This window comes from Alternaria rosae, assembly GCF_020736505.1.
Source record: "Alternaria rosae strain MPI-PUGE-AT-0040 chromosome Unknown BKA58scaffold_2, whole genome shotgun sequence".
NCBI lineage: Eukaryota > Fungi > Ascomycota > Dothideomycetes > Pleosporales > Pleosporaceae > Alternaria > Alternaria rosae.
Genome location: NW_025763571.1, coordinates 1,743,487 through 1,760,073, shown reverse-complemented (window position 1 = coordinate 1,760,073; position 16,587 = coordinate 1,743,487). Strand labels below are relative to the sequence as shown.

General features: G+C 52.2%; 5 protein-coding genes across 5 annotated transcripts; 3 read left to right on the top strand and 2 right to left on the bottom strand.

Annotated features, from left to right (window-relative positions):
• The first annotated feature begins 1,821 nt into the window (after positions 1–1,821).
• On the top strand, positions 1,822–7,556 carry BKA58DRAFT_376592 (uncharacterized protein). Its single transcript, XM_046169537.1, has one exon. It carries the CDS (start codon positions 2,299–2,301, stop codon positions 7,117–7,119), a length of 4,821 nt encoding a protein of 1,606 aa, XP_046028969.1. The 5' UTR covers positions 1,822–2,298; the 3' UTR covers positions 7,120–7,556.
• Positions 7,557–8,710: 1,154 nt separating this feature from the next.
• Positions 8,711–10,597, bottom strand: BKA58DRAFT_376586 (uncharacterized protein). Its single transcript, XM_046169536.1, has 4 exons — positions 9,918–10,597; positions 9,846–9,867; positions 9,500–9,780; positions 8,711–9,444 (listed from the first exon to the last, which is right to left on the bottom strand). Exons 1-4 carry the CDS (start codon positions 10,247–10,249, stop codon positions 8,823–8,825), a joined length of 1,257 nt encoding a protein of 418 aa, XP_046028968.1. The 5' UTR covers positions 10,250–10,597; the 3' UTR covers positions 8,711–8,822.
• A 1,059-nt stretch (positions 10,598–11,656) lies between these two features.
• BKA58DRAFT_376585 (uncharacterized protein) lies at positions 11,657–13,503 on the top strand. Its single transcript, XM_046169535.1, has 4 exons — positions 11,657–12,051; positions 12,106–12,440; positions 12,493–12,912; positions 12,980–13,503. Exons 1-4 carry the CDS (start codon positions 11,767–11,769, stop codon positions 13,326–13,328), a joined length of 1,389 nt encoding a protein of 462 aa, XP_046028967.1. The 5' UTR covers positions 11,657–11,766; the 3' UTR covers positions 13,329–13,503.
• A 27-nt stretch (positions 13,504–13,530) lies between these two features.
• BKA58DRAFT_376584 (uncharacterized protein) lies at positions 13,531–15,069 on the top strand. Its single transcript, XM_046169534.1, has 2 exons — positions 13,531–13,917; positions 14,139–15,069. Exons 1-2 carry the CDS (start codon positions 13,769–13,771, stop codon positions 15,028–15,030), a joined length of 1,041 nt encoding a protein of 346 aa, XP_046028966.1. The 5' UTR covers positions 13,531–13,768; the 3' UTR covers positions 15,031–15,069.
• BKA58DRAFT_376582 (alpha-N-methyltransferase NTM1) lies at positions 15,070–16,388 on the bottom strand. The gene is made up of 2 exons (XM_046169533.1): positions 16,074–16,388; positions 15,070–16,007 (listed from the first exon to the last, which is right to left on the bottom strand). Exon 2 carries the CDS (start codon positions 15,960–15,962, stop codon positions 15,180–15,182), a length of 783 nt encoding a protein of 260 aa, XP_046028965.1. The 5' UTR covers positions 15,963–16,007; positions 16,074–16,388; the 3' UTR covers positions 15,070–15,179.
• Between the last annotated feature and the right edge of the window lie 199 nt (positions 16,389–16,587).

Genomic DNA, 16,587 nt, shown 5'->3' with positions numbered 1-16,587 from the left:
TGAATGGGTTTTGTCCGGATGTTCTAGACTCGACGACGCTGACGTATGTGTGAAGGTATGCAATATCTCTTTGGGTCCACCAACAACACTACAACAATCCTTCAGATGGAAGTGAACAGGATATCAATGTCTCCGCTGATCAGGATCATCGGAAAATCACATCGGTCAAGCTTCGCATCGCAATGATGAGTGGGCAAGTGGTTTGCACAATTGAGACCTCTGAACCCCCTGCTTGTAGCCGCTGCCAGTGACACCGTCGAAAGCCGAATTCCATCCCTCATTGGCAGTCGTCCTTCACCAGACTTTTCTCTATTCAGTAAAGCGTCGTCACATGACTGTCAAGTGCGGTGGCTACCCGTTTTTCTCACATTTCTCACATTGATGGTGTGCGAATGAGCGCGCAGAACAGGGATCACCGGGTGTAGTGGGATTAAGCGCAACCTGGGCGGTGGGACATGGCCGACACAGAGCGGCCCTTCTCCCGAGTCGTGGACGAGACCGTTGCGATTAGCAGAAAGGGATATTCTCGCCATCGTAGACAAAGGACAACTCGTAACGTTCCTGATGGCTCGCGACGTGCGAGGCTTTTGATGCGTTGTCAAAGTGGCGAGGGCGATCGGCTGCTCAGCCTCAAACTAAGAGCCGAGTTGATGCACTTAGCCACATCTCAGCTTGACAGAAACGGGCCTTCCGGCTGGACGGCATAATGCCACAACCCCAGAAGCGCATCTGCAGGATTTTCGCCAAAGCATGAATGTGGTCACGAGAATAGCAACAAGAGTTGCAGGAACCGTTGGACGTGCATTCGCGAAAATCGCTCAGAGGAGCATATGACTCTTCTGCTGGGCGGCTTGCCTGTTGCCCTGCGGGTCCTGATTGAACAGTCAGACAACCATCGACGGTAAAAGGCTTCTCAACGAATGTGCTCTCTATCCTGTTCAAGACAGGTGCATGCGAGCTCCGAGTGCCTGTATCGGCCCTTTTCGAGTGCGATAGAGTATTCGATGGCTGATCATCGCGTGCTTTTGAACAGCTGAGGACAGTTGGAGGCATACTTTTGCAGCTGGAAGCGCAGTTTTGCAAACGAGTATCGTCGCGACTTGACGGTCGCACATATAGGCCTCTCGCTAAGCTTGCAGCCTCAGCTTCCCATGATGCCAGCCCTGTCACGAGACGAGCGTGAAAAATTGATAGCAAACACGAGGCTTCTGGTAAGGGTTGCTGAGTATCTGAAACGGCATCAAGTTGGTGGGTAAACGACGAGTAGGGGTAACCTGACAGCCAATTGGACATTCCGCTTGGCTGGCGCCGTACCAGGTCTGTCTACGAATCGTCACCCACCATGGCTATCCAGCAACTCAACTGGCTACCTTCTTTCATCAAGCCAGAGGCCTCCACCCGCCTATCCAAGCGCAAGCGCCCGTAATAGCCCACCATGTCTCCGTGCCGTGCAAGCCCAACTTCGCAAGGCCGCCGGCGCCGGTTCTTTGCGAACAAGTCTACGCGTCGTGATGCGTCCGTCGCGACGTTATACATATGCAAGCCTGCGCACCCCGCAACCGCAACAAGCGTCGAATCGCTCCTAACCAACAGATTGCGACGTTGAGCTTACCAGAAACACTACACTATCGCATCAGCCAGGACTACCTCGTTTGAGCATCTGGACTGGTCCTCCGTTCTCGACACGGCTCACCCGCGAAAGCCCCACTGAGGCGACTTAGGGTGCAGGCCCCGCGCTTGGACAGTCGACCCTGAGGGAGGAATAGACGGGACGCGCGAGTTGCCGTTGGAAGCACGAGTATAATATCACTCGTCTTCTCGTTGCTCCTTGTACGCATCGTTGTCGATTTTCCTGATCCCAACTGCGAATCCCTGCACAGCCCCATCTCGGGTTTTGCCGCTGCGCCACACCCTACGGTCTCGGGCCCGCCGATAGATGTGGCACACGAGAAAGAGTCGCAACAACTCACCGTAACTCTGCACGGGGACATAGGACTGCATGTACCTTGTGGCTGGATGACTTATATTCATGGACTTGCAATCTCACGTCTTTGTAATATCTCCGAATCGCCACCTCCATCCCGTAACTTTGGCCTTCCCGCCATCAGCCGCTCGTACCATCACGGCCTCCCGAGCTGAAACTGCTGACGGTCCCAAACCTTCGACTTTCAGGTTACCCCACGTCAAAGCCTTCGAATTCAAGAGTCTCATAGGTGGATAAGCATATGCTTTCATGAATTACTCGGCGTACACAGGGTTCCGTTGCACATCTACCCGGGCTACACAAGGTTACCCGAAATGGCTTCCTATAAGTCACAATACCCTCCCCCAAGGAGGACAGAGGACCGGGCGCCTACTACTCGGTTGCCTCAACGATCTGTCACCCCCACCACAACCACATCCCAACTACCTACCCCAGGCCAATCTAAATTGCAAAAGAGGAGGCCTTCAAGAGACGACGAAGTAAATGCCAAGGTCTCAGTCAGTCAACAAGGCCCCGCACAAGCACTCAGCTCGCGTCAAAGGAAGACCAGCCGGTCTATGCCTATGTTCCCTCAAAACCCGACTGTCGCAAACTCGAAACCCTCACAACAATCGTCAACGTCCCGATTACCGAAGCTTGAAGTACCTCCAAGCATACGTACACCCTCGCTCGCCTCAGGCTCTTCCGCCTCAACTATCGAGAGTCCTCGTTCGAATGTGCTCAGACGGAAACAGACAAGTGTTGGGTCTGCAACCGGCAGGCAGGTTACGCGGATAAGAGACGGCTCGATATCATCCCAAGATGATAGGCAATTAATGGAGGGGATACCCGGAGGATACAAGGATCCTTTCTCAGAGACAGTTCTGGGAATCTCGTTACCGACATCATCGAATATCTTCGCTCGTTCAGAGGCTCAAGTCGATTCATACAGCAACCCACTCTACGACTATGAGATTGGCCCTACAGACATACTGCCTCTCCCAACACCGCAGTATGCACTCTCAGCAACGCCGTCAACTCGCTACTCAGAGTCCCCTGGACCTTTCAGTGTCTCATCAACTCCAACATCAATGTCGTCTTACTCTCCCGGTACAACACTATCCAGAGCCTCAAATAGAACACGGCAAGCAAGCCCTCTGCAGAGCAGACCGCCTGTCACCCGACACAAGACTCCAGAGGAAATCAGCACTCGTCATCCTCACACACTCTCTACCGTCAGAGAGTCATCCACCTCGTCATCATCAGCAGCATCCACCGTTGTTACCGATGGCACGAAACACAAGGACGTCCAGTCACCTAACGGTCTCGCAACTCTGCCACAGAGTCCTCGGACATCTGATGTGATTCAAAGAGCAGAAGAACGACCTCGCGCGCAGGCTCCCCCGGAGTTTGCTCATCTTGCCGACCAGTCGCCCGCGTCAATGCCGACATCAAGGCGACCGTCGAGACCTAGCAGAGATGGTACACCGGAACTATCGGGACTCCGTGGCCCATCACCGATCATTCAAAGCAACATGATCAACTTCCCATCTCACCACAAAAGAACCGCTTCATCAGAATCCAGGAACGGCCTTACTGCTGCAAGATCTAAAATCAGCATTCCAAGCAAACCTTCTTCCCGAAACCCTTCGCCAAATCCTTCATCATCGTTGCCAGCAGCTACCAGAGCCCCAGTTCGTGGACCGACACCCGATGTTCAGCAAGATCGGAAGCCACGAAGGACCAGCACCGGTCTGGCACCAGCGCCTGCACCCGCGCCAAGCCCTAGCAAGACATCTAGATTTGGGTTCTTCACGCGTCGTACCAAGACTGAGCCTACCCCATCAGCGAAGTCTGAAAGTAAGCTTCACAGGAGAGGGCCAGCTGCAGGCACTGGTCACGAAGGCTATGGAAGGTACGCAGTGAGAGGTCGTAGTGGAAGCTCAGTCAGTACAAACAGCATTGGACGATCCGCCAGCGCCGGGACTACTTCTGAGAGCTTGGACAAAACCCCGTCAACTCGCAAAAGCAGCATGACCAGCACAACGAGCGGCGAGATGGATGACTTCTTTCTCAATCGCCTCGCTCCTGTCGTCATTCGAGGTACTGGCACTAGCTCAGAACTGTCACGAAGTCCAGAACCAATGCAATCTACCAGCAGTCTTGATGTTTCAGTCGGCCATGGATTGGAACTGAACAAGACCTTGAGCAATACATCACAATCAGCCCTAGAGAAGAACCGGCCAACACTGCTGCCTTCTGCTATGCCGGACAGTTCACGTAACGGATCCCCGATGAAGAAGATGACTATGGGGTTGCGACGACCATCCGAGAGTGATGACGATACCAAGAGGTCCTTCCTGCCTTCCATGGCCTCGAAACGGACGTCACGAGCTCTACAAACCGCACAGGGCCCTAATGCACCGTCTGGGTCGAACAGTCGGATCACTGGGAAGATTCGCAAGAACTCGATAAGCGAGACTGCCGCTGATATCAAAGAGAGCTCTTGGCTGAAGTCGTCAAAGAAAGGCAAAGCTGAGAAGGAGGCGCCGAAGCCCTCAAAAAGATGGAACTTTTTTCAACGTGCCCATGCCGGACCACGCGCCCCAACACCAGCTGCTCCTACCGCCAGCCCTGTAAATCAAGCAACCGTTTCCCGCTCCGTCGCACACTACGCGTTGATGGATCAGTCCGGGCTTGAATTGGATGACATTGAGCAGTTGATGCAGGAGGTCGATGAAGGGACTGAGAGCGCCCTCTCCGACGACGAGCCAGGAAGGAAAGAGAGAATGCATTCTATGCTGCTCCCGCCTAAGCCAGTGTTGCCATCTACCTTTGCAGCACCCCGCTCGGCTTCGCCCAAAGTCTTTCTGCGCTCGGAAGCACAACAGCAACAACAACCGGAACAGCAACAGAGCAAATTGAGTATCGACACGAATGTTCGATCCGTTTCCCGAAACTCCGAGCGTTACTCGCTGGGTGACCTAACTCCCGTTACGGACCTCTCTCGTCCTTCATCACCATTTCATGAGCCTTCGCCGATGCGCGACGAAGGCTCCGCGCCGCCACTAGACGTAGCAGTTCCCTCTCACATGCCCGAGCCTGAGCAAGAGTCGGTTCACGATGCACCTGCGCAAGAAGAGTTTGTCCTCCCCCAAAATCTTCCATCGCCTGGTCCGCCGCCTACGAGCCCACCCCCTCGACCAAGTCGACTGGCGCAAGTTGGTCGTATCCCTCAGGTCGTCTCTAGTCGTCGTCAGGCACCTCGCCCGTCTTCGCGTTCGTTCTCTCGTCCTTTTGTGTCGAACCAACCTCGTCCAGCAGCTCCTCCACGAACGTCTTTCGATTCCATTGGATCTGTTGTCGCAACTGCTGGACCGGTAGAGCCATATCCTATTCTCCACGGTCTGACTGCCCTGACCCACGGATCAGCTATCGCTACTATCAGTCCTATGGAAGATGAGGCCAATCGTCGAAGCGAGTTCTTCAAGTTCCCACCTCGCAAAGATTCCGAAGTATCTTACTCGAGTAGCTCTGGTATCTGGAGCTTTGCACCTGCTGTCGGTACTGCTGTCGTGCCCAGTCCTAGCGCGCCTCTCTCAGACGATGAACTTTGGAACGAGTATGACGACCTAATCGATCAGGTTCTCTCGCCTGTCACCTCTCGCACGAAGGAAGACAACAACAGCCTTCGCAGTCACCCTTCGCTCGAGCCAATGCCATTGAGACCCAAAGCGCCGCGCAACATGTCGGGGTCAGACAACGATGAGGTTGCGAATCCCTCACTTCATCTTCGTCGCTCTCGTCTACTTGCTGTTTTGCACTCGACGCAGTCACCTACTTCGTCGATTTCTTTCTCAGAGTTCATCTCCGACTACGGCGAGCGCAAGATTAGTGTCATCGACCCTGTCACTGGCAGACTGAGCTTGCCTTCTAGTCCTCAGCTATCGGCTGGGACCGCCACGAAGCGTTCAACTCGCTCCAGCCTCCCAGCCTCCTTGTCACAGAGTGCTCGGCAATCCAAAGCCACCATTGCTTCAAGGTCCAGCAGAGATCGCAACAGTGCTAGCACCAACCGTTATCGTGACACACGTATGATGGACATTGCCGAAAGCCAAGCGGATGGGCTATTGTCTATGGCTAATCTTCGCTTCGGCGCTCTCATGACAAGCAAGTGGCTCTCGTTCGGACGCGTCTTATTCAGCCCTGTACACTTTGAACTGAAGGACCCGAGCGAGGACCGCGTACTTGTCATTGATGGTCTTGGGAAAGACTGGTCTTACTATTGCGCACTCACTTATCCTGAAGCAACTGTGTATGACATGGGCCCCGATCCGTCACCAACTGCATCATCCGAGAGCGCTTCTGAGCCATGGTCAACACTAAGCAACCACCGCCACATCTGCCACCCCTCTCTCGGCAAGGCTTTCCCGTTTCCCATGCACTTCTTCGCCTGCGTCGTGCTTCGCTTCCCAACTGCGCTTCCCTCATCGGAACACCGCTTCATCTTGTCTGAAGCCAAGCGCGTCCTGAGACCCGGTGGTTACCTTGAGTTCAGTGTTTTGGACATGGACCTTGTCAACATGGGCAACCGTGCTCGCCGCGCTGTCCGTGGGCTCAAGATGAGGATGCAAGTAGCAGATGAAAGCATTTCGCTTCGCAACATAAGTGACGAAGTCATGGCTGGAATCGGGCGCAAGGGTTTTGTTGAGTGCAATCGCTGCGTTGTTGGCGTTCCGGTTGCCGGCAAGCTCCCCAACCTCGATGACGTCAAGCAGAACATCACGAACAGGAAGGGCAGCACGGCAAGCTCTTCCAGCAAGACGAACAACATGCCTGGACCAAAAGGACCCAAGCCTGAAGTATCCTTCTCCGATCTGCTCAACGCCACCTCGTCTTCCGAATCAAACGATACTGGCATCACCGATATGGTGGCGCGCGTAGGTCGATGGTGGTACTCACGTTGTTACGAGTCGCTCGTCCTACCTGAGGCCGGCCAACCCGGCGCCGCTGCTTCCGGCAACCTCCTGGAGACTAGTATCTGGCGCGACCAAAGCCTCATCAACGAGTGCGAGAAGCGCGGAACCAGCTTCAAACTACTTATCGGCTACGCAAAGAAGCCCGAGGTAGGCGTCCGACGAACCGTCAGCGTCTAAATATCTTTGATTCTTTTGAGCTGCGCTCTTACGGTCCCGGAGGCTATTTCCTTCACTACTACTCATAATGAGTTCCTTGATTTCTGGGTTTCACTGGCGTTCTGCTGCGTTCAAGCGTTTGACTTTCCCTTATACCCTCGTTCTGTTCTTCTTTCACTCAGCTTGCATAGCAAAATGGCAGCTTAGCATTACAACAACTACTACAAAGAGCGGCGCAAGCCTGGACGCATCATCACGACAACGACACGCACACATCTATGTAATATCATCTTCGACTGGGTTGGTACATGCTGGCATTGGACAACATTTGGGAGGAATTGAACGTGAAGGGTGGTTTGGTGGAAATAATACCCAGGGATGTCGATATGATATGAAGCGCTATGTAGATATGAAATCACGGTCGCTGATCAATACAAAGAATGAACACTATCCGCTTAGATTCTGAGCACGAATGGGTGAGCAATAGATTGTGATATCTGCATCTATTTGAGCTTGCATTTCATGATACTAGTCACCAACGATACAATGCCCTTATAGCCATCATCCGTCAACTGTCATATCTCAAGCACACTCACTACAGCCACATACCGCGACCTGACAATAAAATCAGCCTAAATGCAAGACCTCAGGAAAACGACAAAACATACCTTCTCAAAACCACGCATTCACTGCGAACCTGGTGGTGGAACAGGGACTAGAATCTGCACGTCACCCTGCAGATCTCCAACATCATCGTTCAGGGTTACGTCAATATCAAACTCCTCCCATGGTCCCTGGCCGCGTGGTCCCACTGCACCTCCAGTTTGCCAAGTACCCACAAGTTGCGTACCGTTAATTGACCATTGGAGAGGAAGAACGAATCCAGATTTGGAAGCCCCTAGGGCGTACGAAAACCATTTGTAGGTCATTGTCTCGATGCCGTGAGCGACGCTAAGATTGTAGATGCGAACAAGGATTTGCTCGTTGACGCCGACTTGGGGGCAGGGTGTTTGGAGGCAGCATGAGGATTGACCGTCCATTGAGAGTCTGGTTTGATGGATGACGATCCTGTTCATAATGAAGTAGAGTTTAGGGCTCTGGGGGACGAAGGAAGAGCGATGTGAATGTGTAGAGAGTTGCGGAGGGCCTGGAAGGTTTGCCTAAGTATATATAGTACCGCTCACCGAAGTCATGGTCTATACACGAGGCGTGAATATATGGACTTGTATGAGCCTACCTCTTGCTCATCACGGGACACCTGGATTGATCATCTGCTAACACACAAACCGCTACAAATTGGGCACATTCAGCTGGATATTCGGAAGTATCAGCCAGCCATCATTCCTGGTTGATCGAACTACGATGACCTGACATCAATACTCGTGTTAATCTGAGCGTGTGCAGGCATCAGGTAGCCACAGCGTTCCAATCATTGTAACACTAGACTAATGTAGGTGACGACAGCCGACGGTGCGTTTGATGCAGCATTAGTGCGACGTGGACATTTGTCTAGACCAAGGCACATATTCAGGCGATCGAGTAGTTTTACCACCTATGTTGCTTATCATTGGCATGCGTGGCCACTCCGATGTCGCGCTATTCAGCTAGAGTGGGTTGAGACTGACTCGTGAAGCTTTTCGGTAGAATTGATGATTAATCCATAGCATCTGAAACAGTGTACGGTTGCATCAAGAAGAAACCATTCGATCTGCCTACTTGGCATACTAAACTATATCAGCGAGCGCAGCTAGTAATACTGGATACGTGTCTGCGCCAGACTGACTAAAGTACATGTCCTTGTTGTGCTCATCCTGTCGAAACGGAAATCTCAAAGACGCAATGAAGCTTCTACGATCCATTTCAGACACGAAAGACGGAAACATGATCTCCATGCGCAGACCCCAAGCAAGCAGCAATTTTGTAGTCTTACAAAAGGGCTCTCGCAAGTATGAGGGTGCATCCTCAGACAGCTTACCCAGGTCTCGAAAGCCTTGGTAGTTCCACAGTCCTCTTTCGACGTCGACAGCTGCGGCAGGCCCACCCATGAACCACAGCTGTACGTCAATGATCTTGTATAGATCCATTGCAATAGAGCTGACGTCGAGTGGCTTTGCTTGGTCAAGGTCGGGATGACCCAATCCTGCCCATGTCAGAGTATCCACCTCGGCCAGATGAACATGGTAAGGCCCTGCTAGCATTTTGGATTGACCAAGCCACGCCGCGTACTGTCGTTCATAGTCACTAAGGGAGTGGCGTGGACGGTAAAAGACATCTTTGGTGTCCACCTGTAAGGGTTCCAATGGCACAGTTTGATCCTCGCTCAGGCCAATACAAGGCATCGTATTGCTATCGGATGATGAGTGACATTTCATGGTATGGCAGAGTATGGGCAAGTACGAACTTGATCTTGTATAAGAGCCGGTCATTTGCAGACTTGGTAATATCGAGCTGCTTCAGCATATCTTCCATTTCTGGTGTCTGCAGAGACTTGTATTCGTTAAAACGTTGCTGCTCAACATTCCATGCATCCAGATACGCTTTGTCATGACTCAATGCATCCACGAAGGACGTTGCGGCTGTAGGGCGAAAGGCATGTAGAGCGGCTTTCCACGCTGCTTCCTTCTTCGCTTCTGCATCAAACAACGCCTTTCGAGCGTTGCGTATGTCCGGAGTCTCGGCGCCCTGAGGCATATTAGCAATGGCACTTGGAACGTTGTCACAGCTTTTGGCGATGAGTTTGAGCATACAGCTGTAGCATAACGGAGGTACCTGCGCGACATCAGTCTCAGCAAATGTGAACAGTGAACATGGAATGTTACCTGTAGAGAAGTTCAAAGTACGACCGCCCGTTGGATGCTGAGTATGAAGGGCGGTTGATAGTCTGAATCACATCCGTCTTGATGAAGACTTGGTAGTTCGTCACTTCCTGAGGTAGCGTCCTTCCTTCCGGGATTCCAGGCTGGCCTTGCGCAGCCACAAACAGTGCCTGCCCCTCATCTTCGAGGCTGCCAGTCCCTCCGGCCAGGATGGGTAGGAAGGTGTATGATAGTGCCTTCCAAAAGCGTGACGGTTGCGCGCTAGGTTTTCGGGGCAAGCCTTCAACAAGTGAGAAGGAGAAGTTCTCCTGGAACTCGAACGACTGAGTGTCCATGACGGGAATCTAAGCTATTCGCTGGTTGTTCAACAAGAGACAGGAGGGAAAACGTCGACGCGGTATCTAAGTAGAGCATGCAAGTGAATGCAAGTCAAGACTACATCTCGCGGTCGCATTTCGAGCTGAGCCCGAATCTGGCCTTTGATGCATAGTCATGTAATGAGCTGCATGGGACAAATGCAGAGGACGATGCCAGCTGAGTGATACGAATGACAGGAGAGGGATTAGCAGCGCGGCCGCCGTTATGGACCAGATGAGGTGTGTCGGTGATGCTCATCTGTGGTATGTGGCGCAGCTGAAATGGCAATGATTCGAAATCAGTAGCCTGCGTTGCTTATTCTCATGCAGTGGTGTGTTTTGCAGGAGGCCTCAAGCTGGAGGGGTTCTCGAGACACTAATGCACTAGTGGGGAAGCTAGTTCCTGTACTCCGCTCATCACATCCGCACCTGCAGGCTGGACGATGATCCGCAAGGCAGAATTGCTCAGCCTTACCCGCCGAGATGTCGCCTAATTCGTAATCGTTGTGTCAGAAGGTGATATCGTGCAGCACACACGCATTACCCAGCTCAGCCATCTTGCCAGCCCAAGCTGATTAGATTACGCACCGTTCCTGGCCATCTCTCAATATGCATCCTCCAGTGGTTCATAGCTAACCGGAACGAATAGCGAGTATCATTTGGGCGGTCCGATGTAAAGCACCACAGAACTGATCTCAGCTATACTTCATCAAGACGAAAAACGCCACAGCTATAGATCGCGGAGCTGCGAAGCATGCTTAGGCCACAGCACAAGCCTATGATTCCACATCACGAGAAAAGAGGAGGCCAATTACGCAAACATTGAACTTTTTCATTGGCGGTTACGGCCAGTCGCAATGTCTTCGTTCCCAACTCGTAGACGTTTGTAATAGACAAGTTCAGTGCAAATACTGGAACTGCTTGCCAAACCCAGCTCTGGCAGCATCTGCAGACTCAAGCAAATGCCCTTGTAGCAAAGTTTGCTAGATAGCGCGTCCTTCCAACTCCGCTAAAGCCCAACTTTCCGATGCCATTGCTAATCCAGCTCAAATATATGTCACATGTCTGAAGTCTGGATTTTCGTTCTTGCCGGTTGCATGAAGCTACAAACTATGGACGCAATCGAACTCAGCTTGTCGAAACGGCGCCTCGCAATGCGACGTCCTCTACTCGCTACACCTACGCAGTGTGACTCTGCAAATTCTCGTAAGTGTAGCGCCAACAGATCAGACAGAAGCTGCGTCTTCAGCCAGCCTCTTGACTCATTCTCGTAATCTGCAAAGGACTCCGGACTGAACAGACCATCTTTACAGCGACCTAACGATGTGTGCACAGAACAGTACTAGTCTTCTTTGGTTAACTCTGAAAGGTCCATCACATATATAGCTCCGCTGTGATCACAAGAAAACAGCAACATCATCGGAAGCAAATCAGCACTGCATCCTATATCTTACTACACACCAGCGTTTTCAAGTCTCTCAATCTTCCTATCAATCATGTCTCAAGACAAGGCTAACAAGTCTTTTTGGCTTGCATACTGCGATGCTATCAGGTCTCAACTTGGAGACCAAACCGGCGAGCATACATCCTACTTCTTCAGCACCAGAGCTCAGCGTGGACCACCTGCTGGACCGGCGAGTTTGATTGATCCGATCTACGCCAACATGGGTATCTTCGAGATCGGCGATAGCCAACTGTACACCGACAACATGTTCTACGTCCCTTCCAAGTCGAACTCATTCTCTCGTGCGCTCCAGACATATATGGAACATGTTGACCTTGTAAGTAGTGTGACCGCCCAAATTAAAGAGGAGATGACTCATATGATGAATTAGGGCGCAGAGCCTAATTCCACCAACAAGCTGAACTTGGCCACAGCAATGCTCAACGAAGCGTCAGCAAAAGAAGCATTCGATGCTGCAACAGTCAAGGCCAAAGCAGAGTGGGTAGCACTTAAAAAGGAGCCAGACTTCATGGTTCCGGGTGACACGTGGTTCTCCTGGAAGAGTCGCGATCAACAGCATCTCAACTCGCTAGAGTCAAACTACAACAGCGCGATATCTGCTACCGACTCTGCCACTCGAGATGCCTATGGTGACATGGCGTTCTCGTACATGAAGGACAAGCAGCGAATTCGAGACGCTATCAACGGCGCTACACCACTCTCAGGGTGAGTTGAATAACGTATCAATAAGACCTTCAGGATCTGACAGCCCATTCAGCCTCAACATGCCCGTGGTAACGCTTGGAGCTCAGGATGCCGACGCCATCTTGAGGCAAATTACGACCAAAGGCGTCGTGGCATCACCCACAGCTGACTACTACGTTCCACTTTACTCAGCCCCAACCTACGCTGAGCAAGTGGCAGGTTGGTTGAGCACGGCGAGTGTTAAGAACAAGCCGCGCGGTGAAGTAACTATCGACTTCAACAAAGGTAGCAAGGTTGACGAGAAGAGCTTCAAGCATACTAACGCAGGCGGTGGCGTCTCATTCGACTACGTGCCTTGGATCTCTCTAGGTGTCAACGCCAGCGTGGACAACAAAGAAAGCACCATGTTCACGCACGAGGATCAGCTCAAGACTACTCTCACCATGTCTTGGGACGACCAATTCCGAAAGATCGATGTGAACTCGGGAAAATGGTGCGTGCATTCTTTTCCCTCCGTCCCCGTTCTGCATTTTACCCAGACAGTCGCTTACCAATAACAGGGACATTCGCGGCAACTCTGCCTACAAACTCAAGAGCGACGCCCCAGATGGAGTCAAGGGTCTAGCTCGCGTCGTGCAGTTCGTCATCGTCTCGAACCTCGCTTTCGAAGTCCAATTCTCGGGCAACACGATCGACGAATTTGACAAGCAGGTCTCAAGCTCTGTATCCGGTGGTGGAAGTATTCGTCTCTTTGGCATCCCCATTGGCATCAATGCGCATGCATCGGAGGAGAAGAATGACACTACACACAAGGCTGATTGGGACTCCGCTACAGGAAAGCTATCTATCAAGCCTACGCCCGATGGAGGCTTTGCCAGCATCATCGCGGTGATTGGAGAGAAGGTTTGATGAATCAAGGCGGTGGTTGGAGGCCGAAGGGAGATGGGATGGAGGGGACCATCTGGGCGCCAGGTGCTTTCTTTTGCCTTGTAGTCGGATTTCCTTCCAGCAATTTGCCTGTCATTACCAGTAATACAATGTTGTTTTTCTCGCACTCGATGAGTTGAATCAACGTGTGGTATGCCAATGCATATATTCTGGCAAAAGAACTCTCAAGTCGACCCTCCCTCAAGCTTCCGGATGTGCCAAGTACGCTAAGCCCAATTACTCCAAGTGCCTCGTGCTAAAGCCGCATCCATGAACCAATCACTCCAACCATCTTCAAGCACCTCCACATCTCCACGTCAACTTTCGTTTCCTTCTAAGCACTCTACATTTGCGCGAAACCAGGCCAATCTTCAGTAAAAGAGTTGGAAATCAAGGTCAAGGACTAGGAACAACAGGCCAGAATGAATCAAAACTTCCAGGGCGCGCCTGATCGGGAGGACATCAGGCTGTTGGATCAGCTGCGCAGTCAGTTGATGCCGATGATCAAGGGTATGGATCGGTTGCAGGCCGAGATGCAGTACAAGATGAGTCGGGGTGAGGTTGTAGATTGGTAAGTGAGAGGCTGGTAGTGAGTTCACGTTGGGATGCGTGTGTGTTTGTCATGCAGCTTTGTTTCGTGCACGCGTCTTCTGGTGTGATCTTTTCGCGTCTCATACCTTTCGTACATGCGATGAGATGTCTCCGTTTATTACGTCTTTCTCAGGCCAGCCTTGAAGTGCGGAAATTGGACTGTTATTGTACCCAGCGAGACACGCGCTAACGCGAAACTAGGCCACAAATCCAACAAACAACCAGGACAGTAACATCCTACCTCAACTCAATCCATCTCCTCATAAACGGCGGCTACCGCCACCAATCCAAGCTCGTCACCCAAAAACATCATATCCCGTCAAAAGATGCCGCCGGCAACCCCATGGTCGACAGTGCCGGCAATGCAGTCCTCGTTGAGCGCGACGTGCGACGGAGAATGACCAGCATACAAGCCCTACCAACCAATACAGCGAAATTTGAAGCTCTCCATCCATTCCCCAACTCTTCCTTTCCGATGAATGCCGGAGGCGGCATGGCAGCAGGTATGGCAGGCACATTGCTACGAAAGAGGCTAGAGCCCATGGAAGAAAGCTGGGTTGAAGAGCGAATCCGTAAAGCATCAGAATGGTGTTTTGTACCCGAAGAATGGGGGATAGCGCCCCGCAAGTCAGAACCCACTGCCACCACTGCCATAGAAGAGGAAGAGGAAGATACTGTGCCCGAGTCAGAACGACTAGACTCTGAGGCCATACCTACTACACGCGTCAAAGATGTACTCTCTGCAGATGAGATCGTGGATCTCTGGAAACATGCGCACCAAGAGGTCTTCGACATAAAGTATCTCCGGCAAAAGTATCCAGCTAGTTACCCTGATCCTGGCGCGCAGGGTGCGGATGACGGCGAGGAAGAAGGGGAGGAAGGTGACGAAGATGAAGAAGAGGAGGAAGAGGAGTTTGAAGATGTCATGGATACGTCTGGTGGAGCGGAAACGGAGGAGAAAGACGCTGCGAAGCCGAAGGTGGTGAGGAAGAAGGTCACAGTCGGCAGGCTACCGGTACACGAACCTGTGGATGGGGTACCGGTGCTTTCGCTTGGGTTTGCGCACAAATTTGCGGAGATTGGTGAGGTGTAGAGGCGCAACGAGAGTACGGAAGGTTTGATACCATAGGATTAAGATGAGTATAAGCATGGCAATAGCGTTCATTCTAATAAAGACGCCCGGGGTATCATGTTTCCTGCGCCTGACACCCTATCTCACAAACAGTAGGACTGGCTATACGTCTACTCAGGTCTGAGCGCATACATCCTAACTGGGAACAACTCCCTGGGCATCCCTCTTTGTTGTTCCGTCGCCACAATCTTCAGTCCGGCTTCCTGGAACAGAGCCCTGAACTTCTTATCTGACCGCGTCACACTCGAGTCTTCATCGTCGTAGATATCCTTGTGATGAATATCCGTAGACAAGTTCTCCTTGACTATGATCCAGCTCCGACTTGTCGCATCGCCCTCTGCCTTCTTCAAGCCTTCGCCACACCTCCGCATGTAGACAACAAATTGGGCGTCCGTCAAGTGTCCGACACACCATTGGTTCCAAATCACGTCGTATGCACCCGGCTCTGGTATCCAGTCCTGCAGCCCCAGGTTTATGACTTTTCCCACCTGGCCCTTTCCAGATCTTGTCTCGCCGTCTCCGGCATACTCGCCATTCCCCAGACTTTGTACCAGTTCATCTGTAAATTTCTTCACCGGCTCTACTACGTCCACTTGTTTACTGACGCCCAACAATAGGCCTTTAGTTATACGTCCAATACCGGCGCCACAGTCCGCTACACGCTCGAGAGGTGGCAGCGGTTCCTTAGAACCCTGCGCCTTGCCCCTACGCAATTTTGTCAAGAAATTTGAAGAACCCTGCAAATCGATGCGCGAAGTTTGGGGAAACCCGCCCAGCATGCCGTTGACGTCTGGCGAGACATTATTCCAGTATTCGAGCGAGTGGGCAACGTCTATCGAGGCATCGGGGCGTTCGGCTTCGGGAGTAACGGGCAGCGTCGCTTCTTCCATCATGTCTATGGTGGGGTCTGCGAGGGCGAGAGGGAGCGCGGAGAGAGTCTGCGGCAGTTTGAGTAAGTGGCTGTGTATCTTAGTGGTTGTGCCTCTCGACATTGTGTGACAAACGTTGGATTGGGCTGGTGTGTAGTCGGTGAGGAGTGTTGTTTGACGGGAATAAGAAAGTTATTGGATGCGCGCGAGTTTCTCATGATGGTGGTGGGGTAGCGACAGGGCTGTTGCCGACTCTGGACGCCGACGCGTCGCGACTGCCCAGCCCGCCTCGCCTACTCACATGACGGCACGCGTTTATTCGTTCTGTGAACCTCGGGGACGCGTCACATCCATAGCCGTGGTTGATAAAGTTGATGAGAGAGGCCGATACCGAGACGACGGGTGTCTGAAAGAGGCAGTTGCATGCGGATAAGCTAGGTACGGGCATCGATGGCGGGGTCCACACTATCAAGGGAAGCTACGGCTGTCCCGTGGTCGTCATCAGCGTCCTACATGTCCGCAGCCTATAGATAGCTAGCTGTCTCCTCGCCGGCCAAGGAGATGTCCTGTCTCTACTCCGCCCTCACTCGCGCTTCACTTCGCTCCAAACCAGCTGTTCCCTTCCAGACTTCGATACGCAGAGCTCCTA

Bases quoted from the DNA above. Each gene is read 5' to 3' on its own strand.
- BKA58DRAFT_376592 (XM_046169537.1), top strand. From the start codon at position 2,299: ATGGCTTCCTATAAGTCACAATACCCTCCCCCAAGGAGGACAGAGGAC.
- BKA58DRAFT_376582 (XM_046169533.1), bottom strand. From the start codon at position 15,962: ATGATGGAAGAAGCGACGCTGCCCGTTACTCCCGAAGCCGAACGCCCC.
- BKA58DRAFT_376586 (XM_046169536.1), bottom strand. From the start codon at position 10,249: ATGGACACTCAGTCGTTCGAGTTCCAGGAGAACTTCTCCTTCTCACTT. The intron at 9,781-9,845 runs GTATGCTCAAAC...AATATGCCTCAG, and splicing joins ACCTCCGTTATGCTACAGCT to GGCGCCGAGACTCCGGACAT. The intron at 9,445-9,499 runs GTTCGTACTTGC...ATCATCCGATAG, and splicing joins CGGCTCTTATACAAGATCAA to CAATACGATGCCTTGTATTG.
- BKA58DRAFT_376584 (XM_046169534.1), top strand. From the start codon at position 13,769: ATGAATCAAAACTTCCAGGGCGCGCCTGATCGGGAGGACATCAGGCTG. The intron at 13,918-14,138 runs GTAAGTGAGAGG...ACGCGAAACTAG, and splicing joins CGGGGTGAGGTTGTAGATTG to GCCACAAATCCAACAAACAA.
- BKA58DRAFT_376585 (XM_046169535.1), top strand. From the start codon at position 11,767: ATGTCTCAAGACAAGGCTAACAAGTCTTTTTGGCTTGCATACTGCGAT. The intron at 12,052-12,105 runs GTAAGTAGTGTG...ATGATGAATTAG, and splicing joins ATATGGAACATGTTGACCTT to GGCGCAGAGCCTAATTCCAC. The intron at 12,441-12,492 runs GTGAGTTGAATA...CAGCCCATTCAG, and splicing joins GGCGCTACACCACTCTCAGG to CCTCAACATGCCCGTGGTAA.